At 31.6% G+C, this 27836-nt stretch overlaps 2 protein-coding genes across 3 annotated transcripts in view; both read right to left on the minus strand.

The window, feature by feature from the left end:
• LOC136982644 (heat shock 70 kDa protein 12A-like) overlaps positions 1-11223 on the minus strand; it is a 30149-nt gene extending 18926 nt beyond the window's left edge. Inside the window, exon 1 of one of the 2 annotated variants that reach the window (XM_067279203.1) lies at positions 10714-11223. In XM_067279203.1, the coding sequence (XP_067135304.1) occupies positions 10714-11173 (460 nt within the window). In that variant the 5' untranslated portion in view covers positions 11174-11223. Of the gene's footprint in view, positions 1-8836; positions 9057-10713 lie in introns of those variants that run through there. The other variant, XM_067279204.1, reaches the window with a different exon arrangement.
• A 330-nt stretch (positions 11224-11553) lies between these two features.
• LOC136982639 (4-hydroxyphenylpyruvate dioxygenase-like protein) lies at positions 11554-27454 on the minus strand. Its single transcript, XM_067279192.1, has 6 exons — positions 27153-27454; positions 18887-19498; positions 18055-18224; positions 17154-17305; positions 15879-16003; positions 11554-11716 (listed from the first exon to the last, which is right to left on the minus strand). The coding sequence occupies exons 2-6, from the start codon at positions 19477-19479 to the stop codon at positions 11554-11556; spliced, it is 1203 nt and encodes a 400-aa protein (XP_067135293.1). The 5' UTR covers positions 19480-19498; positions 27153-27454.
• Positions 27455-27836: the final 382 nt, after the last annotated feature.

The following is a 27836-nucleotide window of genomic DNA, read 5'->3' on the forward strand; positions in this document are numbered from 1 at the left end:
CTTCTGATTTGTTCTCTCCAGAATTATAAATAATTTAAATCTATTGAAACATTCGTCTTTATTTCAGAGCGATTCTTATGATACGTTGTAATAACCATATATTGTTATTATTCGTGTGTTATAGGATGGAAAATTAAGGGTAACTTAGCATTAAACACTATACAGGTTCACACAGGTTCAACACTAAAACCGTCTCCGCTAAATAGATTTTGCATAAACCTAACTTTGGCAAATATATAATTAGATTTATATCGTCTTAGATGAAGGTCATTATCGATGATATACTATGTGACGTCGTAGGCAGGTTCCTTACTGGTTACTTTCTTCCATGGAGAAAGGCGCGGTTCTTCTAAGGACAATTGACATTAGTCTCGCCAAAAGAGACTTTTCTTTTCTGTCCCCAATAACGAATGTTGTGAGAAGGTCGTTCTAGATGGGAAATTTTTAAAAACAGAAAATAAAATGCCTGTACTTTTAATGGGGGAACTTTATAGTAAAAGAATTGACATCCTGTGGCTGGTACTTCCATCTCGTCTTATGACCTTTGCTCTCTCTCTGTCCTTCCCTCTCGTACCCGATATCGAGAGTCAAGTTACTTCTCGATTGAAGAGAAACAGGAGCAGAGAAATAACAAAGTTGCACCTGCACTTCAAAAACGCCTAGAGATTAAATTCCTCACTCGGTGAGAAACTCGAATGCTAATATTCCCCCCATTCGAAAGTAGATTAAATCTAGAAATGACAAAAGGTGGGGCGGTTCGGAAACGTCATTAAGATCTATCGAATGATAAATTTTGTTACACGCTACATCTATCTTTTAGTACATCGAAGTATCTAAACCTGCTTATGTGCGAGTTTTAAATTTAAACAATGATCCATGAGTGCGGATTAAAAAAAAAAAAAGTGTTAAAAGATTGAAAGGGGGTGAGCCGGCTTTGTTAGTCTCGGATTCGTGATTTTGCTTGGGGCAATTGAAGATCTGTTATTTCCATATTTAGTCTATGGGGGTTTTTCTATTTAAGTTCCAATACATTTTCACAGTTCAGTGCATGGAGGGATTTATTTTGACTCATTCTTCCTTAATTTTATCGACAATGACCGGTATAAAATGATAAGAAATGAACTTATTATTGTATAATGAGCAATTTTTTGCTCAGTCCATTACTCAACACTCGTAATTTTGAACAATTCAATTAATAATTTACACAAAGCCACTCTATATTCTATCAATATTAAAGCAATTTAATTAATGGTAGGCTATACAAAGTTCACGATGTTAAAATTTAATTGTAATTTATTTACTGTTTAAGCCTTTTAATTGTTAAATCAGCTCAATTAATAATGTTAAATGCTATTATTAATATTATTATGTAACACCTATTTATACACGATTAAAGCAGTTTAATTGTTAAACGAATTTTAATTAATGGTTAAAATTTAATTGCAATTTATTTACTATTAAAGCAGTTTAATTATAATTGAAAAATATTAAAATTTTACGGTATATAAAGGTAAAAAATCGCGATTTCATAACAGAATAAGCAGAGAAAATAATGTAGCCTAATTTTAGTGATAGTTTGCATCTTTATGACTTGGTGTCAATGTAATGTTGAGTCGTTAAACTTGATTTTTTCATGATTATACTTTAAGAATATTTTTTATATTATTGAATTAAGGAAAAAATATTGTTTTATAAAAATTTTATTACTTGGAACTTTAATGAACGTTTTGCTTGCTGAACTAATGTTATGATAATGGTTTGGGATAAAAATATTAATACAAGGAATTTTCATGGAAGAGAAATCACAAAGTTATCTGTCATTGAAGGGTTTTTGTTTGTTTTTTTTCACGATTTTAAGACCCGAAACAATAGTTTAATTTAATAAAACAGGAAAAATCAGAAAGAGTTATAAAGATCTAAGCTTACGAATAGGAAAACTTTATCTGTATCTATTATTGTCCTAATTGATAAAACATTATTTTTATGGTATGATTTTAAAATATTATCGTAAATAAAAGGAAAAATTTTAATTTTAATTGTTTAAAACAAAACAAAAAAAAAGAACACCGGGAAAATGGTGTTAATTAAGCTATAAATTTATATTTCTAAGAATCGAACGAACAGAGCTGACTTAAAGACAGAAAGAGGAATAGATCAAAAGGTGTGTTGGTCCAGATCAGATGGAGAGGTAGGCTGTACATATTAAAAGATAGGACAATAGAAGGATAAAGAGAAAGCAAGAAATTTTTTGCTCTTTCTTACTTGGCTTTTGGTCCTCTTTGATCCTTCCTCTTTGGTTTTCCCAAACAGGAAGACTAAGGAAAAGATGAGAAAACAAAATTAGAGGATGTTCAAGAAAGGAATGGAAGAATAAGGCAACACAATGAGTATGGAAGATTTTAGAAGACTTCATCTAGGAGAAGATAAAAACATGCTAAAAATTTTATGTAAAATGTTTAAAAATCTAAAAAAAATAATTAAATTTTAATCATTTTACAACAGAATAATTACTTTCTTTAAAAAAAGACTAACTAAAAAATCAATCTTAATTAAAGTATTTAATTTTTCTAGAGCATAAAATTTATGTAAAATATTTAAAGATTAAAATTTTCATGTATTAAATATTTTAATTAACCTTAGAAAAAGCACGAAATGCTGTCAAAAAACATAAAAAAAAAGAAAGGAAAAAAGGAAAATTTATCGAATTGAAAGGATAATAACGGCTTTATTATTCCATTCAGGAAATTTCCTTCCGCTTTGGCATAATTGCCTGAGGCTGTTCGCTATGAAAAGCAAAACCTCATAAACAGTTTTTACAAGGTCTACAACTGAAATTCCTTTTTATACACAAAGTAAATATTATGAAAATTATATGATATTGTACTTTTACAAAAGTAAATTTACTTATTATTGCCAATAAAGTGAAAGAATGCGAAGTGCCGAGTAAACACGTTATGTCTAGACGGAAAAATGCTTTGAATGGTACCGATTGGTACGGTATCTAAAATATTTTATTTATAACACACAACTAGGAGATACGATAACAATATTCCCACCAATCTAGATCGAATTTCATTAAATTATCACTTGTAGAAGAGCTGTTTATTTGAATTAATAGCTTTTTCTGACTAGCGAGCTCTATGAGGGTCATGCTATTGAAGGTCTGAGAGAGGTGAGATGAGGCCAAGGTTAGTTATAAGCCTTGAGGTCCACAACGCCATATTTAATTTAAATCATTTTCGTATCTCGATTTTTTATGTCCCTTTTTGACTAGATTCAAGATCGAACGGAATAAGCACAATACGGGGTCCACGCTAAATGGACCTACTAGACCCCTTCTCTATAGCTTCTCTGAGCATGAGAGGGAGGAGGAGAGCATATAAACAATGAACTTAATGTTTTTATTTTCAATAAAATAATTTAAATTCTCCTAATATTAGAGTATTGTATACGAGATTATTAATTAACCTGATAATTTTCTCTATACACGTAGTAGTGCTCTCGTGTTTATCTGGAGTCACGAAGAAGGAGTGTAATGGGCCGTTTACTTCAAAGATAATATTATAAAAACTAGTCGATGGAAAATAAATATTCTGTTCTTATTTAACTCAAAAAAAAGTACGACTAGTTCGACCGGATTCATCAATTATTTGAATAAGTTTTTAAGTGAATTTTAATTTATAGTTAAATATAAAGATTATAAATACTGTACTTGGAATTAATTAGAATCGCAGTATTTACCATCTAAACAATAAAATTTAATATATTAAATACCAATTTTCTAGTATATTCAAAGTTTATAAGCTAGTTACAAGCTCAGTTCAGAGTCTATGTTTGATACTAAATTTGTGTGTACTTCCTTGAATTTATCAATTTAACAATGAATTTTCGGATATATTTTATTATTTACAGATTATAAAATTATATTTACAACAGATAAACTTTTATATGTAAACGTGTAATTCAGCGGAAGCTTTAGCCATAAATAATTTAGGCCTTTGACTAGAATTTCACGATTTTAGAGGCCTCAAACACGCACAAATATATGTTTTGGTCTAATATAGATATTGTAAAGGTCAAAGGTCCTTGCAAGTATCGATTTAAAACGTGTTTTATATTATATAAACTTATATAAAACCTCGAAAGTCCAGCTTCCCTAAGGCCTCATCACAACTGAAAGGTATGAAAACCTAGACTAGTTTTTATCTTATATTTAGTGAGTATAGACAATATATTTTTACTCTTCAATTAACTTACAAAAACAAGTTGTTTTTTTAAATATAACGCTTAAAAAATTTATCATCCTCCCCGCTTCATCTCAGACATTTTAGTGATCGTTGAGAGGAAACGGAGCGATTAAAATATATGGGACAACTGTCAAATTTGCATTGGTTAACTTGATCTAACAGCAAGATAAAGAAGATTGGATATAAATATAAATTTAGTTTGACATCAGATTAAGTCATCAAGTCAAGTCGTCATTAAGTCCACATCATAAACATATATACATAACCTTAATACATATAGAGTGGCCAAAAATGCAGTTAAATATGTTTCCTGTGTTCCTGATACAAGTTGTAAACAGCGTGTTCTTCTTCAAAATTGTTGGAAACATGATGTTAGAATATGATATAAACTATTTAAATAATTGAATCTTTACAGTGGTTACTGACTATCTCGAACTTCCAACAGCCATCATTAATGGTCATTTTTTCGGTAACGTTGAAGAAAAATACATAGAAAATAGCCTGTAAACAACGCCATTTTTTTTTTTGTTCCCGTCCCGTAGTTCAGAGGTTTGACTTTATTTATATAAAAACTAATTCTTTCCGCTCCAAGAATGGGTCAACTTAACGGAAAAAATCAGTTCCGAATTTAAATTTAAATTATTTTTTTTTAATATTAGATAAGCTAAATCGTCTTTTTTATAGCATGTGATTAGTTCAATGGAACGATATTAAGAAAAATATTCATAATAAAATAAATTTTTATGGTAATTTATGGTAATAAATAAACTATACACGTTATATAGTACAGTATATTGATACTATTCCGTAACTAATCATTTGTTTTCATGATGAGTACACGATAGCATCGTATAAAACAAAAGTACGAGTACACTATATAATTATGTATGGAATATCATATAAAAATATAATTTATGATGAATCATAATCATAACAAAGCAATTTATTACGATAATGGGCATATATACTACACTATAAGGCATTAAGACACGAGCATTATTACCTTATTATGATAATGAGTGTACATAATAAAGTACACCGCGTTTTTATGTTGAATATTATAGATTTTTGTCTATTAATTAATTTATTTTGTAGAATTAGAATTAGAATTTTTCGCAAATTTTTACCAATTTTAGCCATTTTCGAGACCCTTCGTTTATTTGCCATTGTCAATTGTTAATTAATTAAAATTTCTAAATTAAAGTGCGTAAATTTTATAATTTTTTAAAGCAAAAACGTGCGTTATTTTATTTCATTTAAATAAAAATTAAATTTAATATTTCATTTAAAAAATGTATAAAGAAATATAGGGTTGACGTATACAATTTTCCTCCTCGTTTCTCGGTTAATTGAATTTTTGGGCCAACTTGTATTAATTTAATAATTAATTTTTAACTAATTTTTACCCTTAGAATAATAGGCATTGCACGTTATTGTAATGATTTATAAAAGATTATTTAATAGGAATTTTGGCAGTTTTATGAAATTAATCTTTATTAATTATTATCTTAGAATTGATTTCAATTAAATAAGCGCAAATAATGATTTAAATCAGTCAAGGTTCCGCTTATCTCACTGAACTAATTGTCTTTACAACACGCGTTGAAGATGCTTCGTTGATGCGTATAATAGGCTCGATCCATTCCTTAACACTATCAAAAATCAATGTTAAGGAGTTGAATAATGTTAAGGTATTTACTTGAAATGACCCTAAGAATGACCATAATCTTTTATTTCTCCAATGTTAAGAAATTCTTTAATATTTATTAATTGTTGGATAAAGAAAAGAAATAGATCCTTTAATTCCTATTATCCAAGAATAGTTGGAGCCATGTTAAGGGAGGATGGACTTATTCATTAATTCTGCATGAAATTTTGAAAGATAAATATCATAAAGGGAAACAGGATTCTACACAAAGCATCCTTTCTATTCACGTTATTCATAACAATAAATAAAAATGTTTAACAGCAGCATTTACTTATCATTTTAAATGTATACGTTTACTTAAAATGTCTTAAATTTTAACCATTTAAACCAAGGGTGCCCAACCCGCGGCCCAATAAATGTGTAAACAAAATCGACAAATTTTTTAATTTATTTTTTATTTTTTTATTTCAACGGCATAAACTCAAAAAAAAAGAAGTTTCACAAAGCCATAAACCTTTACACATATTTTATTTTTGTGTGGAAATGAAATATTTTCAAATACTTGGAAATGTGTGAATGAGGAAAAGGAATACTAAATAAAGCCGGAGTTGTGACTCAAAGGATTATAGACTCAAATTCGGGGATAGGAGAGAAAAGCCAAAAGACAAATAGTAGTGAGAAAGGTTAAATAGACTTTCTGTTATGCAAATATTGAGCCTTAATTTTCTAACCTTCCTCACTTATTTATCTTTTGTCCTTTCTCTCCTTCCCCCCGTATTTGGGTCTATAATCCTGAGTCCCATCTCCAGCTTTATTTAGTATTTCTTCCAGCGTTGCAAGATTTGGCTACTTTGCGCCAAATTTGGCTATCCTTTTTTTAGTTTGGTGTAAAAAATATCATTTGGCGCATTGGCTACTTTTTGGTCTACATATCATTTACAAATATAGGCCTATTAGTTGAATAAAAATGCACTTTAAAATGGTGTTTCGTCGTTTTTTTTTATTAATTAGAGACCCAAATAAAACAAATATTTGTGTTTTTCAAATAAATTTTCGTTTGTCTCCTTTATAATAAATGAATTTATCCATTTCTAAGTAAAAATTGAAAGTGTCTGTAGTAGTATTTTCTTAAAATATCCTTATTTGTGATAAAGTTTTAATACTTATTACTATAATCTAGACATATTAACTTTTAAATATACTTGTATATTTAAGGATTGGGCCACGAGTATATATAATATAGGCTACTTGTGGCCCAAAACTCTGACTTCTTCCAATGTGGCTCAGAGAAACAAAAAGGTTGGATACCCCTGATTTAAATCCTTTATGGTCCTGTTTTAATATATATTTATTCATTTAACACATTAATTTAATAAATAATTAATTTAAAACGTTACTTTCTGAAGAATAAAGATGAAAAAAATAAATTTAATTATCGTGAATGAATAAAACTTTAATTTGTTTTTTTTTTATTCAAGCAAGGCAACTTCTGCAAGAGTTGTGCGTTTGATGATGATAAAATGAATACGTAACATACAATTATCGACGTTACGATCTCAAAACAATCAGTTATAAGACAACACAAGTCATGTTACATCATAGATTCCGTTCAACGATTCAATGCTTCGAGTCTATATAAATGAATATAAATCGATGTCGGAAGTGATGTGTCTCGTAACTTGGTGTGTCGTGTAATTGTGATTTAGAACAGGTGGAATACCCCCGTCTTCAGCCTTAACGTTTCGCAAGAATTACGAATCTCTTATTCTTTGTTATGTCTATTGTCCAATTAAAAAAATAAAACAGAAAAGTAAATAAATAAACTTTCTTAAGAAGTAAGCGGCGTAGAATGGTCCAAAATTATAGCATTTAGTATTTACAGGGTAGCCCAACAGTCGGTTAGCCGATATATTAAAAAAAATAAACCACTTGATATTTATGCCACCTTAACGACTTAAAAAAGTAATAATTAAGCAGTTAAATATACGAGAATTATTAAATAAATAAAACTAAAAAATTCGCTTTCTTGTAGCCATATTTAGCTAGTGTTATTATGACTTAACTATTGTACCGTCGCTATTTTAAAAACAATTTGACTTTTTTTTTTTGTTGAAGCTCAATCTTGTCGAAACACCTGGACGTAAGTTAAAGTATAATAACTTGGAGATTCCGGTCTGCAAAAACATCCATTTGATATCGATGACACTAGCTGATGCGTGCCAAGCCTTTATTATCGTGTTAACTATTCAATACATAGGCAAGACCGAAAGTAATCAAAGTGATATGAGATCATAAAAATGTATTTTGAGTCACCTCATAATACTTTCTCTCTGACAGGTGACTTTGTATGAAAGTTGCTTCTCGTGCAACAATACTCTTTGAAAGCGAAGCCAAACCCGGTTGTTATCTGGGCCTCTCTCTCTCTCTCTCTCTCTCTCGTCGAATGCACTTTTTCATCGAGTGGAAGTTCATTCCGGGTTAATGGAAAGATACTTTCGATTGTAGAAAAACACTTAACATACATTTAACACCCTTCCGCTTCTTTGTTTTCGATAAAAGAAGTGCTTTCTAACGAATAGTCATTGATATATTATTAAATTACTTGGAATTTAAGCTGTAATATTATAAATACACTTAAAAATGTCTGTCCAAAAGGCAGTTAACTGGATATATTCAAAAAGACATTTTGAATATATCCGACTTTTGAACCACCCTGTATATTATTAGCTCGAATGAGCTGATAAAGATTTATAGATATATGTTACCGTTATTGATCTATTATCAAATATGATAATGAAAAATACACAGTTTTGGACAGTTTTTACGCATATTACACATAAAAAGAAGTTAACCCTGTACTTAGAAGGTGTCACTTAGAAGACACTTGTTATTGTCAAGCAGCAAATTAGGAAAGGTGAGGAAAGTATAGAAAAATGCTTACCAAGCTGTCCTCCGCGCATTTACCAGTCGGTGGGGATTGAAAGTTTCGATAAAAGCACGCGAACGTGGTGTAACTCTAAGCGATCTCAACGGACTGGGCCGGGTAGTGGTCTGGAAATCCGCTGACTAGGGATCCCGTCGTCCGTAGCGCTGGTTGTCATGACAACCTTGTTAATTAACTCCAACGGGAAACAAAAGAGCCTCTCGTGCCCACTAAAAAACCGGACCGAGATTTTTAACGATTACATTTTTGCTAACGTCTCGTTTTTAAGTGTCCCGCGGTTCTGGAAAAAGTCGTTAATTACATAAAGAATCGAATTTAAACGACAGATGGTCAGTGTCTGTTGTTGTTGTTATCGTTTCCGGAGGAGGTGGAATCTGGAAAATGTCCGAAACGAAATTTCATCAAGAACATCATCCTTTACGTCATTGGAATGGATTTTGTAAACACACGACGGGAATTTTCTGACAAATTTTATTATTTATGCAACGAGAAATAAAAAACTAAAAAAAGTCAAGTCGAGTGTATCCGACATTGTCGAAGGGCAATCCTCTTCGCGCATTGTTTACTGGTGCGGGGCGGCAACTGGTGCGTGTAGCCAAGTTCCACATTTCCCACAAACTTCGTTTCCGGTCAAACCAAACCCTATTCCAAGTTTAAGGCTTTCCTTGTTTATAAACATATCGTATTTAAGAAGCTTTCGTCACTATAATTCGTCAGAAAACCAATCCCGATAGAAGATGCAATTTAAGGATCGCATCCAGAGTCAGATTTTTCTGTAAATGAACCGTGGATAAATTGTAAATTTAGAAGCGCGATTCCCTAAACCGTACCCTCATAGCGTGAGGCCCTAAGTTGTAGCTTGTTTAGCTTATGTAAAGGCACATTCGGGGTTTGATTTACGAATAAATCCGATCCTGAATCTGCCTTTACATAAGCTAAATCTAGGCCCTCGTATATGAGAATACAATTAGGGCCTTACGCTTTAAAATTATTAATTTTTGGTGAAGGGAAAGAGTTTGTTATGCGTTATGTCTTAATGCCTCGGGCCAAAATTCAGCCTAGGGATCATCGTGTATCTTTTCTAAGCTATCTTTTACTCTAGTGTATAATTTATTGCATAAATATTTACTTGACTTAATTTCCATTAGATAAATCAGAGAGTGAACTTCTTTCAATTAATTTCGGTGTAATTTAAATGGAAGTGTTCGTGCCTGAAGCGATACTGAAAGAATATAACTCTTAAATCACTCTCGATTAAACGTATTGGAATATATATAATTATTTATTTTAGTATTTACACTCGTTCTAATCTCGTAAAAGTAGTTTTTTTTATAATCGTTATCGGATCTGTACAAGATTAAAAACCCGTCTGAATCTTATTGAACCGAATTATATTAAAAATTAATGAAGAGGAGAATTATTAAAGTGTTTTTATAATAAAATAAATCGAAAATATGGAATTTATTAATATAAAATGTTATAAATTCTCTATTCGGAATTCTAAAATTGATTTTTTTATATAAAAAATATGATTTTTTCCACATATTGTTTAATGCTATGGCGCAAACCCCCTCTCTGCACATTAAATCCATTTAATAACTTGCAAAATTATTAATTTATATTGTAATATATGTATTTATGTTTTATAAATAACTAAAGACTGGGCAATTTATTACTGATTATAACCGAAAAATTTGGAAAATATGGCAAATTCTACAAAGGATTATTTATGGGATGTCAATGGCACGTAGTGTGTTCGTTTACGAAGTTGGCATTTGGCAATGCTGAGCGTTACATTATACGGAACGCATGATAAAAAATCATTAACAAAAGAGCCTCGAGCATTTAACCGATCCATAACAAGAGCAACTCACCCGACTGCACCGCAATTTCCGGCCGACGGGAGTCCTTCTTCGCCCTTCCGACCACCTTGAATCGAGACAGGTCTTTTTCCTCACCACAGAACTCGGGGTCGACTCGAGATTCGGGTAGCGAGTTAAGCAACTCAACAGGTATTCTCCCTCGTGTACCAGAATCCACCCAAGTTATGGTGCGAACTCGTTGCCTCGGATGGGACGTGGTAGAGGGCAAAGGACCACTCAACCGACGTCGAGATAAATTGGGGGACGAGGGGATTTGGCGATATTTCCCGTGCACCCCTTGATCAGAACCGGGCAACAGTTCCGTCCTGGAGATATCGTATTTTCCAAACATGGCATTGGTAACTGGAGAGAGCGAATTTGACTGTCGAGACGTCTGCTTTCGTCTCCTCCTCCTCTGATTGACGATATCGAAGTATCTGCCAGGAAGTACCACAGGCTCGCTCCACTGCATAAATAGGCCTCGGCCATCGATCGGGGTCGAAGTCTAAGTCGAGGCTGTACGGAGAAAACCCGATAAGAAGGCGTCGATTAATTGCGCAGCGCTACGTTTCTAATCGAATTGGTCTGACAAAACTATTATCGTCGCTCTGATTGCTGCATCGTCTCACGGTTGGTGACTCCCCCTTCGCTTCATCGAGCTCCCTCCCATCATCCGGCTCCCTCCCATTCTCTCCACACGACAATCATCTGTATCGTTTCTAATACACTTTATTTATCAAGCATCTATTACAAATGATCTCCCAGAAAATATCCCCATTAAAAATAGCAACAAATTAATCCAGTAATTATTTCTTCCGATTAAATTATTTATTTATTAATTGGAATTTCGGTTCAGTTGTCTTTGTGAGATTTTTTTCCTGATTCTTTTCGAATGGAAATGGCAAGAGCTAATATGTTTCCTGCTCCGAAACCTCGAGCTCCGCATCTTTGGATAATTTCGAAGAAAAATGTTTTCTTATCGAAAATTGGTTGAGAAAATATTTGCATCAGGAACCTAAAATGAAAAAAAATCAAAGTTAGTTTCCTGTTCGACAGCCTTCCATTATTTTTACGTATAAAAACTGTTTAAAACATGCTGGATAAGTATCCTAACCGACAACTTGAGCATTCGTATGTAGTTTTGTAAAAATCAGGCTCACAATTTAGCTTGGTAAGATGTTTTATTTTATTTATCTTAAACTAAATCAATAAGACTCTTAAAAAGATTTAATTTTGATTATACTTTTAGAGCAAAACCTTACATTTCTTTTGAATTAAATTCTACATATCATTCGCTCAGATCAAGCTTGTTTAATAGTAAACCAGAACGGAAAATTCCTTAAAATTACTCATAGTTGGAAGATAAGCACAACTGATTTGGAGTCTTAGAATTGTAAAGGCTCTAATTATGAATGCATCACAGGAACACAAAAACACAGCAGAAAGTGTTTTCCTTAAGACTCTCCCCCTACTTAAACACGCAAATATAATATATTAACTGTATCTTGAATATACTATCATTAAAATGCTCAGAAATGACTAAAGTGACTAAAATAAATATCCTACCTCGCTTTCTTCTTACTTTATACAATATATTTTATGAAAAAGCCAATTATACACAACTTTATAACTAAATTTAACGATGGAATAGAATAATATTGTCACCTTATCCACACGTTGCTGAAAGCTTTGTACTGTAAACTCAAATAGAACTTTTAAAACTTATGCCTCTATAAAGAAACTATAAGAAGCTATTGTTTTTCGCATTTTCAACATGGTTGATTATGCATTTAGAGCATTTTTTTTTTCTAAATTAATAGTACGAGAGAACGTCAAATACACATCACCTTTGAAAAGGAATTTTCGGGTTGAATAACCTGAAAATTTCCATTCATTTAGACATTTTACTTTGTTTCAATTTTAATTTCATTGGGAAGAAATGATTCTGAAGGTCTATATTTTATGCTGGATTCGTATTTAAATAGATAGAAATTCCTTCGCTTTATCGAGCTTGAAATTAATAAAGTAAAAATATGAAAGAATTTGAACCTTTGGGCTGGCAAATTTGAATTTAAAAAAAATATATTTTTATTTAAAAATTCCAGCAACAAGTTGCTTAACTTTCCTGGCAACATTTGGTGGTGCCATCTGTTATCATATTTTATTAAAAAATCTTTTATATTTTTAACCATTATAAAATGGCAAAAAGATTAATTTTGAGAAGAGAAATGGAATTTTATAAAAAATTGTAAATGCTAATAACGAGTAAAATCGTCATTAAGTCTAACCCTACTAGAGATACACACGACCCCCGTAATCGCCCTATCTCCATACTTCTAATCACCAAAATTTAATAGCATCAATCTCCCTAATAAACAAACTTCCCTGCAAAATTTCAGAAATTTTCGACATAAAACGCCGGTTATTAAGCTTCAAAGAGGATAAACAAAATCCTGCTATACACAAACACACTAACACACTAACATCCATACATACAGCATAAACCCTCGAATATTTTTGCATTTTTCGACGTTTCGAGATGTCCCGAGCCCAAAAATGTAAAAATTTTTTGGGGGGGTCATTTCTTGACCGATCTCTATACTTTCCCTTTGTTATATATAACAACCGGGAAAGTAATATATTTTTTAAATTAATAATTTAAATAAATAACTTGAGATTTTTGCAGATAAACACAGCTTAATAAAAAGAAGTGCCATTACAATCAGATAGAGTTTAATGAAAATAAAAAATAGTTACGTGTACAGTTCACGGGGGGAATCGCGAAAACTACATCATTGTACACGATGGGAGAGGGATCGAGGCATTGTCTACATGGACTTTTTAGTAGTATTAGTGACATACGAATTTATTATTATAAGTCAAGTGAATAAACTCAGTTCGTGAATATTTGTAGAACTTTTTAGTAATTTCTTCAATGTCAGGGGGAATCCGTCAACTATTGTTCACGTAATTAAAGGGGAGGGGTTTCCTATAAGTATATCATTGTACTGTACAGTACGTAACAGGGAGGAAAGGAGTCAAAAGTGGCTCAAAAACTGTTCGAGTCGCCTTACGTATAAGAATGAAGAAAATTTTGTTATTTATTTATATATATAAACAAGATTTTCCGTGTAGAAGTGAACGATATTTTTTCATTTTTATTTCTAGGAAAACGAATTGATCATTGTTGAAAAATCATTAAATTTACTTTTCTAAAGTATTTTTTTCCATCTTAGTATATCAAGATGTCCTATAAACCATTGTCATAACACTGCTATATCCTCATTATAATCGCGTAAGACATCAATAAGTATTTTTATAAAATATCCTTTTTTTCTTTAAATTCTAAGAACATTTCACTTCTTAACATGGCTAACGCATTTATTGTTTGTCTATCTTCTAGTCTATTTGTCAAGTTTTTTTATTTTATTTCTTTTTGTTGAGACTACTTTGGATATTGGCCTATCTTGTGCTTTCTTTTCTGACAAAGACTAAATTGGTCTTCTTTATTACACAATGTAAACTTGTCACATCAACAGATAAGGTCAAAAAAATCTCAAATTATTCCCGATTTGAAACAATGTAATGTATCCTTAATCACCAGGATTTCCTTGAATTCTTAGATAGGGCCCCAGACTATTGCAATTTTATTTACTCTTGTATGCGTTATCGGTATTTAAATTTAGCACCTTAATTTATTTTTCCAAATGTTTTAATTATAACGATATAAAAATGATCTCTTAAGAAATTAAACTGCCTTTATAAACGCCTTTATAATGATTAATTGATTTTTGGGCCTCACTAGATATTCAGGATGGTCAAATATTAAATAATTAGAATGCCATCTCAGATAAATTGGGAGCAGTTGTGTGGTAAGAAACGAGACAACTCAATTATGAAAATATTCAAATTGATCAGGATTTAAATTCGATCTGCGGAGAGATGGAATGATTCTAGTAGATTACTATTTCGGCCATTAATCATTAGTTTGAAATGCGAAGATCACTAGAGTTTTAGGGGTTTCATCCGGATTATCACATAACTTTTTCAAAGACGTTGGAAGGAAAAAGAAACTGAATAATTTCACAATTGTTTACTCAGATGGTGCGGGACGGAGCTCGACATATCTGGACAAACCACCCCCGAAATATTTCGAACCGCCCGGATTCGATTTCCTAGAACAGTGGATGCCACCTTAAAGATGGGCGTTGTTGATTTTTCAAAATCTGGTTAGGTGAGTGGAATGTCGAGTAACTGCAACAATAGTATTTACTTGTCCTGAAACGTTTGAAAATAAACGTTATTTACTACACACAATCAATTTTCTAACATGAATATGTCGTTATCTTATCGTTCTAACTAGAATTTAACTTATTCTAACAGGAACACGTCGTTATAGATACAGATTATTTTCCTATATTTCCTTCGATCGTAGAATTGAATTATACAGATTAATATAAATGTTCTATTCTTACCAAATATAATGAATGAATTAAAAACAAATAGTGCTACAATTCTTATTCTGCACTTATTCAAGCACTGGGAATGGTAAAGCTAAGCATGAGAACTTAAGCTTAATCTTACCAACATCAATCAAAGGATTACCATAAACAAATTTTAATGATGTCAATTCTATATAACAATTGTCATTCCTATAAAAACAATACGTATTGATAAATTCAATAAAATTAAATAGACAAATTAATTGATAAACGTGTTTGTTTTAAGTAAATTTTACAGTAAATTTCTAAAGAAATTAAATTATAATTCATATATAAAACTAAATTAATACGGTAATTAGGAGAGCCATAAGGCCCACGTGGAAGCTTCAAACATTTGTTAGTGGCCTCCAAAATACGTATCAAGGAAAGTTTATTGAATAAAAAGTAATGAAGATAAAATTATAATTTGTTATATATAATCTTTAACGTAAATTTTCTGTTGTTCCCTGCTTTACAAGAGATAATACCTCTATTATCTCTTGTAAAGCAGGGAAAAGATTTGTATCTCCATCTGTTGACGAATTATGTAAATAAAAATAATTTTTTTCTTTTATTCGTTGCATGAAACTTTATTTATATTAAAGACAGTTTATTTAATTTCGTTTGAAATTTAAAGCGATAGGCTTTAGAGCATCAGCCTGTTGGAAAATAATAATAAACAGGAAAATAACTTACCTATTCCTTTCGTTGCTCTCGTTGCGCTTAAAATAAACATCCTTTTCGTAGTCTAGTAAAATACCTAAGTCACTTAAAGTAAGAATGTCTTTACCAGCTTTCTCTATCTGCTGCATTTTATCCATCTAAAATAGAAATTTAAGTATAAATCTTAAATATTTTGTATATGAAAAGTTTCTTTATACATTCTCCAGCATTTAGATAAAAAGTTTATTATAAAACTGCAAATATAATAAGTTACAACACTTTACTAAATTTAATATAAGTTAAATCTAAAGTACTACGCTGCTTTTGCACATATTTATGAGAAAAACAATAAATTTTCAGTATGCAGGGAAATCATTTGGGTAGGACTATGTTATATATAATCTTTATATAAATGTATTGGTACGTGAAGTTCGAATTCTCCCAAAACGACGTGGGAAGATGGTTTCAATCGATAGTTCCTTCGAGTGTGAAAAGTGACAATAGCACTAACCATGGAGTGACCATGCCAGCGTGTCCATTAGTTTTACATACTAAAAGGAACAAAGTTTCAGAGTGTGATGGGTTAAACACAAGTTTTGTCATGTTTATGATTTCAGAAAGGTATTTAAGTGCGATTGCAACATGCATTTGTATTGCCCATTTGAAAATTTGCCAGATTAAAAATTATGGAGGACAAATTGTTCTAAAAAGGGAGGCATTACGGCTATATTGAAGACATTTTTTGAGTGCTACAAATATTGTATTATGATCATATAAAATGCCATTTTTAAATATATATATGTTTTGTTGTCCATCTCTGTGTGTTGTTGAAACACAATCTCTGTGTGTTGTCGTATTTCAGTGTCATAAATTGAAATTATATTTCAATTTATGACACTGAAATACGACAACATAATTTACGACGGATTTACAGGAATTAATCAGGTCATAAAAACGGAATCTACTGTATCTTTTATATATATATATATATATATATTTTTTAACTCTTTCCGCCCTGTGGGCACTAAGAGGGCCTCTTTTATAAGGCCCATTATGGGTTCGGCCAGGCCCACAATGGGGCGACCAGGTGGTGAGGGACGGGGCCCGACATATCCGAACGGACCACCTCCCGAAAAATTCCTGGGGATTTCTCGACCCGTTCGGATTCGATCCCGGGTCCCCCAGAGCGGTAGGCTGCCACCTGGACCGCTCGGCCATCCGGCCGCCTGTATCTTTTATATTAGTAACAATTTTTAAAAATCGACCCCGATCTACTAGGAATAAAAATAAGTATAAATAATTATTAACCTGTGTATAATACGAAAATGGAGGATGACGAAATATAGCTCCCGCTTGAATCATTTTTGCCACAGAATTCTCCATCGTTTGTACATGAAGAGCTACGTGCTCTATTCCGGGACCTTCGTGTTCTAACAGAAAAGTACTCAAATGGTTGCAATCTGAAATAATATAATTGAAAAATTATAATTTTTCAAATACTTTTGAATAAATTGACGGCCGACTTGACGGCCAAAGTGGAGAACCGCTCTGAAGAACCTGGAATCAAATCCAGTAAGTCGAGAACGGACCATCCTCGAAAATCTTTGGAATTTTTCGGGGATGTCCGTTCCTGATATTCTGGCCACATCCGTCACTACCCGACCGTCCCCATTGTGAACCTGGATGCAGCAGCGCCGCTAGCTGTTTGAGCGCCCGTGTGCAATACCGATTATGCCGCTCCTGTTTAACTACGACTACCTACGCTGAACTTGCCAGCAATACCAATTTGCTGCTCCCTGGACGTGCCGCCCGCGTGCGGTGCACGCCTTGCACGCCCGCTTACGGCGGGCCTGCCTGGATGAACCCATCAAGGGCATAGATAACGATGTGTTCTTTCGTTTTATAGGCACAAAGAGGGCCTTTTTTCATACTCGTGAACTCGGCCAGGTTCCCAACAGGACTCAACGTACTGTACAGTACCTGGGGTTCGATCTCAGAGCGGTAACCTATGTACAAATTTATGTTCAAATAGCGGATGTCCACTTCGGTCATCCAGTAAATAAGTAATTTTGCAATTGAATTCTTAGTTGCAATTAAATATTAATATCTATTTTCATAAAATATTCTGGCTACCTCTTCGCGTTTCAATCAATGGTTTTGATTAATACTCAAAATTTTAATTATTAGAAATAAAAATCTGAATACTTACTTTTCATTGTTAGCGGTTCGACTATCACCAACATGAAACTTTTGTCAGTTTGGTAAGATTGCGGAGAATATGTCAACGAAGTCTCTGAATATTTCCAGAATTGCATAGCTTTCAACCGCATGGATACATCGTAAATATCGAAGATCATGCCTTCCTGTTCGTCTTCTTCTCTGCCAGTACAACAAAAGATAAATGATTTTGTTATGAGTTTCATATTTAAAAAGAGTAAACAGCCGCCAAGGTTGAATTCATATAGGGGCATATTTGCATAACACCTTAAAAGTCCACCTTAACACCTAAACAGGGCCAATTTCTCATAGATAGTCCGGGAAGCATTCTCCCTTGGCAGATCGTTTATGTATTGCTTTGCTGTATTCCATCAATCCAGGTAAGTCTACCAAAATAATTTAATTAGAAAATGATATTAGAAGTAGATAATTGATGAAAAAACAATGTTTTCGTAGAGTTGTTTTTGAAATTTTGTATGGAAAGGGTCAGTTTGGTTGAATTTTTTTAAAAACATTTTCTATTCTGTGGGCATTAAGACTTTTTCCTGTATCAATCGTACAACAATCCCACGATTAAACAAGGGACTGGACACGATTAAACAAGGGCATTAAGAGGACTTTTTCCTGTACTAATCGTACAACAATCCCACGATTAAACAAGGAAATCCCGTGGACCATTTCTCTCCAGAATAATTGAATAGAAGTTCTTATGAGTGCCACTGACGATAAATTCTAATTTCATTAATTATAATTATTAAAAAAAGTATTTTTATACTAATTATGAGATAGATCAGTTAATTTGAGAATAAAGAAGAATTACTTACCTACTCATAATAAACCTTTTCATACCGAACAGTTTTTCGTACCATTTCAAAATATTTTCCATCTGTCCAACGTGGCAAACTAATGTAATGTGATCGATTTGATTAATTCCAAATTCCATACTATTTTTAATTGGATTAGATAATTCTACTAATTCAAATCCAAATAAAAATGGATGACGACAATTCCTTTTTTCTATAAGTGTGTGAACTACATTTAAACATTCGGACTGAACGATGGAATATAAAATTCGACCGTGCCCTTCATTAATTTCGGTCACAGGTCGAATAATACTTTTCCCAGTTTTAGATATCTTATCTGTGACTGCTTTGACATCTGTTACCACAAAAGCAATGTTAAACACCGAATCTCTTTTATGGTTCTTTTGACAACAGAAAATGGTCCAATCTTCATTCTTCGGATCTTTGTGTGAAATGCGCTCCGTAATAATGAATTTGACTCTTCCACATTTAATTACGAATTGTTTGCAACATTCCGTTATTCGAATTGCAAAAAGGGTAAATCCGAAACTTTTCATCTTTTCTAATGTTTTCTTTCCATCTGCCACGCACATTTCTAAGTGGTGTATCTCCATATTTATTAAAATTAAAAATCTGCAAATATAAAACAAGATGCAGGAGTAAATTATCGAGCTTTATTGATAAATATTCTGTAAAATATTGATTATTAAAGTAATAACTTTTTAATACTATTGTATATCTTGAATATTCTAATTAAATAAACTGTTCTCAACGATTAAGTAGTCTCTATCTAAAGTTATAAACAATTATGATATGGGAACAATTATTAATGGGGATGTTATGGTTTTCAGCACGCTAAAACATTATCAATTAAAAACAGTTGAAAAAGGCTAATTTAGTAAGCATAAGTTACATAAATATAAAAAATAATAGATAATTGATAGTCACAGTCTAATTGTATGCTCTTTTCTTCAAATCTTGCAAAGTTATTTGAGGTAAATAAATTGAAATCTTTATAGTAATTTTAAGTCCAATTAGGTGAAAAAAAATAAGTCTTCTATACAAAAGAAGCATTCTGCTATGAATAGAGAGAGAGAGAGAGCCTATCTAGAACATAAAACCCCCTAATTATCGAGTGGATAAAACCATTAGACAATGGGTCATGGATTCGCGCCTTGTCAACGTGGTTTTTTTACGTGTCGAATATTTAAATATGGGCCAGTTTTTCCATAGAAAATCCTCCCGAGAGGAAGATCGCCTACCTGCGCAGTCTTATCCCAAAAATCCAGTCAAGAATATTGAGCCTTCTATTTTGAGCAACATTTAGAAAAATGTAATTTAGTTTTAATGTATTATTTTAAAAATAAATAATTGAAAATTTTTAAAGAAATTAATATTCTTTTAAACATTTTATACATGTTAAGTCGATTTATATATTCTTCTGTTGTAATGGAGTAAGTGTAGCCAAACTATTCTCATCTAATCAAGTCACTCTTAAGTCAGCAATCAATTTAACACAGTACAATTGTTTAAACCTTTTCAACCTACACGTTCTACTTGGAACCATTCCCAACGAAATTAAACTTCGATAAAGTTATCTCAACACAATATTTATTTAAATGGATGAAAATGCGAGATATATTTATTTATTTCAGTAATTAATTTATGGAAAAATAATGCCTTAAAGAAAAGGAAAAATCCTTATTTAACATTGATAAATCTAATTAAACTTAAATAAAAGCAATAAAAAATATCAAAAAGCACGTATTTGTTCGCTTTATTGGGTACATATTACATATTTTTACGTCAATCTAACGTCATATCTCCTGTTTTACAATGAAAAATTCTAAAGACACATCAAATTTACGTAGAAATGTACAGTACGTTATATCAAACATTCAGACTTAAGATCATTAATATTATTTATGATGATTATTATTTAAATTTATGCGTCAAACCTATATCTTCCTTATATATTAATATCTTTAACGTAGTAATGAATTAGAATATGATAATATATGCTTGAGTGAAAGAAACATTAGCTCATGTTTTAGTAAAGTTCTGAATGAATAAACATAATAATGCAAGAATAATATTAATATGTATAGTAAAATACAGTTATTTAGGCCTAATTAAAGCAAAAAGTTATATTATTTATTAAACTTAAATGATTATTTTACGTATAGAAAACACCGGCTTTCGCTTAGGGCCTATGACAAATACTTGCTTCTGGAGACCAGTAAGTATTTCTGCTTTAGAGGTCTAAATTGATGCCGGTCGATACGCAAAATGTAGTAGTAGCTAGGATTTTAGATATATACACAGGACCGTACTTAAGTTATACCTTAACAGGCCGTAAGCAGTAGAATGTCCAGTTTGTGTGTAAGTATCGCGGTTTGCTTAGGGCCTCACACAACCGGAAGCACCAATTGTCAGTGTGCACCTATAGCTATTATTAACCTATTATTTATTCAAAATATACAGTCGAACCTCCAACAACGGCCTATTACGACAGCCAGTTTTAACACTTTTTATGCTCCCGTCATTGGCCGTTGTTTACAGGTTCGACTGTATTTATTACACGTAATATTTAAATCAATGAAAATTTGCAATGTTTTAATTTTTACGATATACAGTAGAGAGTCGTTAATCCGAATCAATTGGGGACTGGGGTTGTTCGGATTAGTGATTTGTTCGGATAACCGATTATGTACGAAAAAATATATTAACCTGTCTGATGTTCAAATTTTTTTCCGTTGCGTGTCGCTTCGTGTTGAATTTTCGTCGATTTTAAGCCTAACGAAAATTTTTATAATAATAATCGAGGCTATTGTATCGTTAAAAATTATTTCTTTATTTTGTACAAACAAAATAAATATATTGAAGAATATAAAAACATAAAAATTATACTTTAGAAGTAAATCTAGTATCAAAAACGTTTGATTCAGCACGACACAGTCCGACTGAAAATCGTTCGGATAACAGGCGATTCGGATTACCGGGGTTCGGATTAACGACTCTCTACTGTAATATAAAAATACATTTGAATGATAAATAAGAATTCATTTAAATAATATAAAATTTCGAAAGAACTAATCTTACACGTGCTTGTTCTTTTTATTAAGTTAAAGCGAACACAATTATGAAATACTTTTTCGTAACTGCATTTACTTAATATACAGTGTATGAAATTCCAATAAACAGAATTCTTATCTCAGATCTTTAAATGCAGTGAAACTTCGATTTAGCACTATAATTTTCCCCCGAAATTGGCCCTAAACACAGATCTCAACAAGAGTCATATATAGTAACGAGCTTGACAAAAAACTGCGTAATTTGGTAATATAAAATCACGAATTTAATAATTTACAGATACCGATAACTCTTTAATTAATATTTACGGAAAAAAAGCTGTTAAATAGTATTTATTGGCCTTTTACGGGGATGGCGTTACTCAAATTTTACATTCATTGAAAAATTGTTACAAAATTTATTTTTACAGTTGATAACAAGTCTGTGTTTTTTCAGTTAGTGATATTTTTCTTTCTTATCTTGTTACCAGTGGCATAAATATTGATATCTTTACTGTATCAAATCGGTATTACAAAATGTCTGAAACTAATTTATTCCCTTACGACATCCGTAGTAAGTGGGTAGACTAACGCCATTTAGAGGAGTGGCCAACATAATACTTATGATATACAGGGTTTTTCATACAAGTCTGGAACTGTTATGTTGATCTGATTTATTCTTTTACAGAAGGAGAAACTAATTCAAGTTATTTCGATGGCTGGCACCCTCAATTAGGGAGAAGTTGCCGAAGAGTTTAACATGGTCCATACAGATTCCCTACCAAGGTCTGGATGCAGCTTGTTAAACTCTTGCTAGTCTCCGCAATAAAAATAACTTGAATTTGTTCCTCCTTACTTAGCGCCATGATTTACCCGTTAAAGAATAAACAAAGGTCAACATAATTCCAACAGTTCCAGACTTATAACTTAGCATATCCTGCACTGTTTATGAACAAGAACTCACGTGTTAATACTAACTTGGTGAACAACTAATGTTAAACAGGAAAACAAATTATTCTGTTTTATTTTACTTAAATTATTAAAAAGCGCTGATTTTTAAAATTAATTAAATAAAAAGTTGTTTAATTTATGTTTAAAAATAACGCTTCAAACGATAATACGCGTAATAAAACTTTTGTTTTTTACTTTATTGCATAGTGTTATCATTAGATGAAAGATTAAATTAAATTAAGGTAAAATAATGCATAGAAAGTGTTAATTTATAATTAAGATTCTGAATCAGTAGGTCTATTTTATTTTATAAAGTTTTTCTTCAGAGAATAAACAATGTACCCCATTATAAGCTTATATTCTACATTTCAGGAATCGTCCAATAAGTATGCTTACATTTGGATGAGTTGTTATAGTTTAATTATTGTTATATTATTATATGACCATAATAATAAAATAATTATTAATAAAAATTATTTAGCATTCAATTTAAACTATAAAAAAAGAAGTAACTTGCAAAGAATCTTACCCCTTTCGTCTACAAGATAGTGAAATGAAATTTGCTTACTCGTACAGACTTTAAATATTGTTGAAAACGTTGCAGTAGGGTGCTTATTATAAATACGGAGAGAGATATATAATTTGGGTCAAGAATAATTTACTCAATAATTATTCTATGCCAAATATACATAAATAAATAAAAACTTTCCCTTTTTTTAGTTTATAATAAATATTAATAGCTAAATAACAGTAGATTTGGCACAAGTCTGCCCAAGAGGGACCACCATTTATTTTGCGCTCCAGACTTAAAAACATACACATTATGGCGACAGGCCTTCCTTTTTAAGGCTTCATGTCGCCAAAGGTAAAAAGAAGTCTGTCGCCATATGAGTATGTTTTTAGTCTGGAGCGCAAAATAAATGGTGGTCCCTCTTGGGCAGACTTGTCTTCAATTTGATTAATAATAATCTCGCCATCGGTCGGAAAAATCGACAAAAAGAAATTTTAAAATACCGACGCCAGGGTGCAGCTTTAAAATTTGCATTTTCCAGCGCTTGTTCCAGCAGATAAAAAAGCGGAAACACCCACTGGCTGGATGGTTAAAGAGTAAGACGTCTGTGTGTCACCGACTCCTAGTTTTAACTGGATGTTTGTGTTTTTTAAAGGACTTTTTTACCTTTGGCGACATGAAGCCTAAAAAGGAAGGCCTGTCGCCATATGTGTATGTTTTTAGTCTGGAGCGCAAAATAAATGGTGGTCCCTCTTGGGCAGAATTATTCTATGCCAAATATACATAAATAAATAAAAACTTTCCCTTTTTTTAGTTTATAATAAATATTAATAGCTAAATAACAGTAGATTTGGCATCTAATATACCTGTATATCTTCTATATTACATTATGTTTCATATTATACTTTAAAATATCTATAAGCATACAGTCTATGAGAAAAAAATACATACGAACAAATATGAAACGTGTTATAGTAAGGCCAAGTTGTTCTCAAGATATTGTGCCTTTATTCGAACTTGCGAGGGATTCAATAATGTCGTTTCTTGAAAATATATCTTGTAATGTCCTTATTCGCAAGTTCGAATAAGGAGGTTAACATCATTCTCCACACTAAATGTTAACATTAAATCTGTGTTATGTGTGTATGAACGTTAGGTGTTAAAGGGTTTAATATATGTGTATTATGTTAAATTTTGTGCTTTTTATAAATAAATTATTATCAATATACGGCATATAACTAAGTAAAAAAAAAATACAATGATGTCGTTGCTTAAAACTTGCTTTTTAAATGTAGATATTGTAATATTCAGTGCCTCATAGAGACCAGATACGTCCGGGCTAGTTACCTTCCGTCTAGGTGACATGAAGCTATGTAAGAGCCAATGATATAGTTAGTTTCATATGAAACGGATACTGTCATTGGCTCCGTTAGCTGTTTGCCATCTGGACTTACCCCCTATAATGACAAATTCATCAGAATTTTTTGAGTAATGTCACAAAACACCAATTTTCTAAATTCTGAATTTAGGTCATAACATTGTCAATAATTTTACTTTTAATTATATTTTTTGTAGTTGTGTTTTTATTAAATTATATTAAATCAGAAAAAATTCGCAACCTAATTTAAATGATGTGAAGGTGTTTCAATTGGCAGCAGCATACATAGAAAAGATTTTGACATATGTTTTAATCATTTCAAATGATTAAAAAAAAAAAACCTAATTCAGAAATTTGGTTCGATAATTTTAAAAGAGTAATCTACTACAATTATTTTGCATAATTCTAAGACAAAAATGACATTCTTAAGTCATTAAATTTATCATTACTGAATGAAGAACACAGGCAAGTCTTAATGTAGAAGGCTTTATATCTATCATTGAAATTTACATCTTGTTTTTCCATATTGTAGCGGAAAAAAAACTCTGAAATTGGAAGAATTTGGCCATTCAAATAATCTATTATAAGCTTGAAGTTTATTCTATTTTCTTATAAATATTAATTTTTAATATATCTTAATAAAATTATAAGCCCATTATAATGAAGTCGATCGGGAGTTTAGGAACTGGTACTAAGACTAGTACTCTTATTCTTAACATCTTTATGTCCATACCACCCTTGCCCTTCACGGGAGTAATTTCCCTGAAAAGGCAGATGTTAAACATATTCCTTCCTTCTCCAAATTAGAATTTTATCCAGCAAGAAAGCAATCGCAAAGTTTTCTATAAAACAGTTTACACTTTCACCAGCATTCTCTTTACATCATGTCTGAACAGATAGAAAAAAATTAGGAATCGTTGGATTAGCATATCCATAACATGTCATACTTCTTACAGAGACATTCGTAGCATTCTTGACTGATTTTTAATGAACTCCATGCACCACGAATCTTATAAGACATCCCAGCATCCACGTTTGAGGTTCTGGAAACCACCAATATCCGTAAAAATCAGGTAACCACAAACGGAATTGGTATATGCAATTCCAAATCAAAAATAGTGAGATGAAGCCAATAGCTTAATAGTGTAGCAATATATTTATCTATATTTATTAATTATACTTTAAGAAATTACAGTTAATCGTTATGTGATACGGAGGATACGTTTTGCGTTATACGAGGATTGTCTAAACATTTTTACCATGTTATGTGGAAGTTTACTGTTTTTACGTTTGTACTGTACAAAACAAATAGCCTGTAGTTAAAATCTTCAAGAAAATTTAATTGTGGAGCATTCTCGGTCGTGTGGATAAAATTACTGAATATTGACAGCTGGTTGCGAGTTAGGCCTCATCAATAGGCTGGAGTTTTCCAGGTTTTCTTCAGGAATATTGTTATATAAAATATATATATACATTAAATATGAGCCAATTTTCTTAGAAAGTCTTCCTGTGAAGCATTCTCTATTGCAGTCCCATGTCGCCTTACTATATCCCATCAATGTAATCCTCCAATCCTCCCAGAACAGGAGAGATGTAAGAGGTATCATTAGTATTATACTGTGTAATTAGACATATTTTCTATGATTTATAGGATAAAGTTTAAAAATAATCTATTTACATTAAAATATTTTTCTATTGTTAACGAGCATTTTATACTTATTTAAAAAGAAACAGTTTAATTATTTTGCCTACTAAGTCATATGAACTTCATTGTTAGAAGAATCCATAAGCTACTATAAGAAATAAATTTTAAAAAAGGTATTTCGTCTGGAACAATTAACCAAACTCCTCAAAATTTGATAATATTTCAAAAATTTTATAAATCCACACGGAAAAGTTTCCAAGAAATGCCGACAATCCTATAAGAGAGACTTTCTTATATTATAGACTAAAATCTACTCCAACTGAATCTATTGTTCCTTATCCCGAGGAGTGAAACTAGATCTTTGAACAAGTGCATGTTGGGTAAATAGTAATAGTGATGTCATTAGAGAGTTTGTTGTTGAAAGAACTACACGTGATTTTTCTGAGATCGTGACTGAAGCGGGATGGTAGTGGATGTATCTTCCAGAAGACCATACGTTGGCCCCAAGGATCTGGTAAGAACAAGTTTTATACGATTTACTTTGATTTATCTACATTAAAACAAGTGTAATTATAAAATGACATAAGGGTATTAAATTAATTATAAGGGTATACAAAAAATTCTAGATGCCTTTCGTCGGTTTTTTACAAGATCCAACGTTTCGTGAAATGAAAAAATAATGGTATTTTGATATATTTTAAAAAAAGGAAATAGTTTCTTGCGTGATTAACATTCCACTTCATCGTCTAAGGGAGGTAAAAAAAAATATATATATAAGCTTCTCATTGTCCTTTCTATAAATATCACAACAATCAACAACTCTTCTCCGTTTCTCTGGCTATTTTCCAAAAAAAGAAATTATTATTGTCGACCTTCAGTTACATGAAAACAGTTTTGATAGCAATGTAATTTCCGGATCTTCATTGTTTTAGGATTGATCGTATAATAGACAATTGCATTTACGGCCATGTTTCAGGTTCTTTCAATCTGTTGCTTAACTTCATTATAGATTCAACGTTTGTCACTTCACAAGTCTTCGCGTTGACAGCTCGAAGAATCTAGTAAATTTAATTCCATTTTTTAATTTGGAAAAATGTTTAAAATTATAAATTTACTTCTCTTTTTACGGTTTAAACCACAGAAAATTTAATCCTTCATAAACTGCATCAAATACAAGTTGCATATTAACAGATAATTAAATTCTGGACTTTAATTTGTCTCAATTGTTTTACCATTTTCATTTCTATTACGTTACAATCAAACCTCCAATAACGACCACCTACCTCTAAATAGCGGCTATTTTTTCAGGAACTTTTTCTTAAACATATATACATAATTTCCAAGCAACTGTCACCTCTGAACAGCGGTCACTTTTTATGTTTCTGTTAGTCCGTTGTTCAGAGGTTTGACTGTAT

This window comes from Centruroides vittatus, unplaced genomic scaffold (genome assembly GCF_030686945.1).
Source record: "Centruroides vittatus isolate TY-2023 unplaced genomic scaffold, ASM3068694v2 contig_858, whole genome shotgun sequence".
NCBI lineage: Eukaryota > Metazoa > Arthropoda > Arachnida > Scorpiones > Buthidae > Centruroides > Centruroides vittatus.

Excerpts from the sequence above, each read along its gene's own strand:
- LOC136982639 (XM_067279192.1), bottom strand. The coding sequence starts at position 19,479 with ATGGAGATACACCACTTAGAAATGTGCGTGGCAGATGGAAAGAAAACA. Across the intron at positions 16,004-17,153 it reads CATTTTCGTATTATACACAG|ATGGATAAAATGCAGCAGAT; the intron begins GTTAATAATTAT and ends TTTCTATTTTAG. Across the intron at positions 11,717-15,878 it reads GAGAGCAACGAAAGGAATAG|GTTCCTGATGCAAATATTTT; the intron begins GTAAGTTATTTT and ends TTTTCATTTTAG.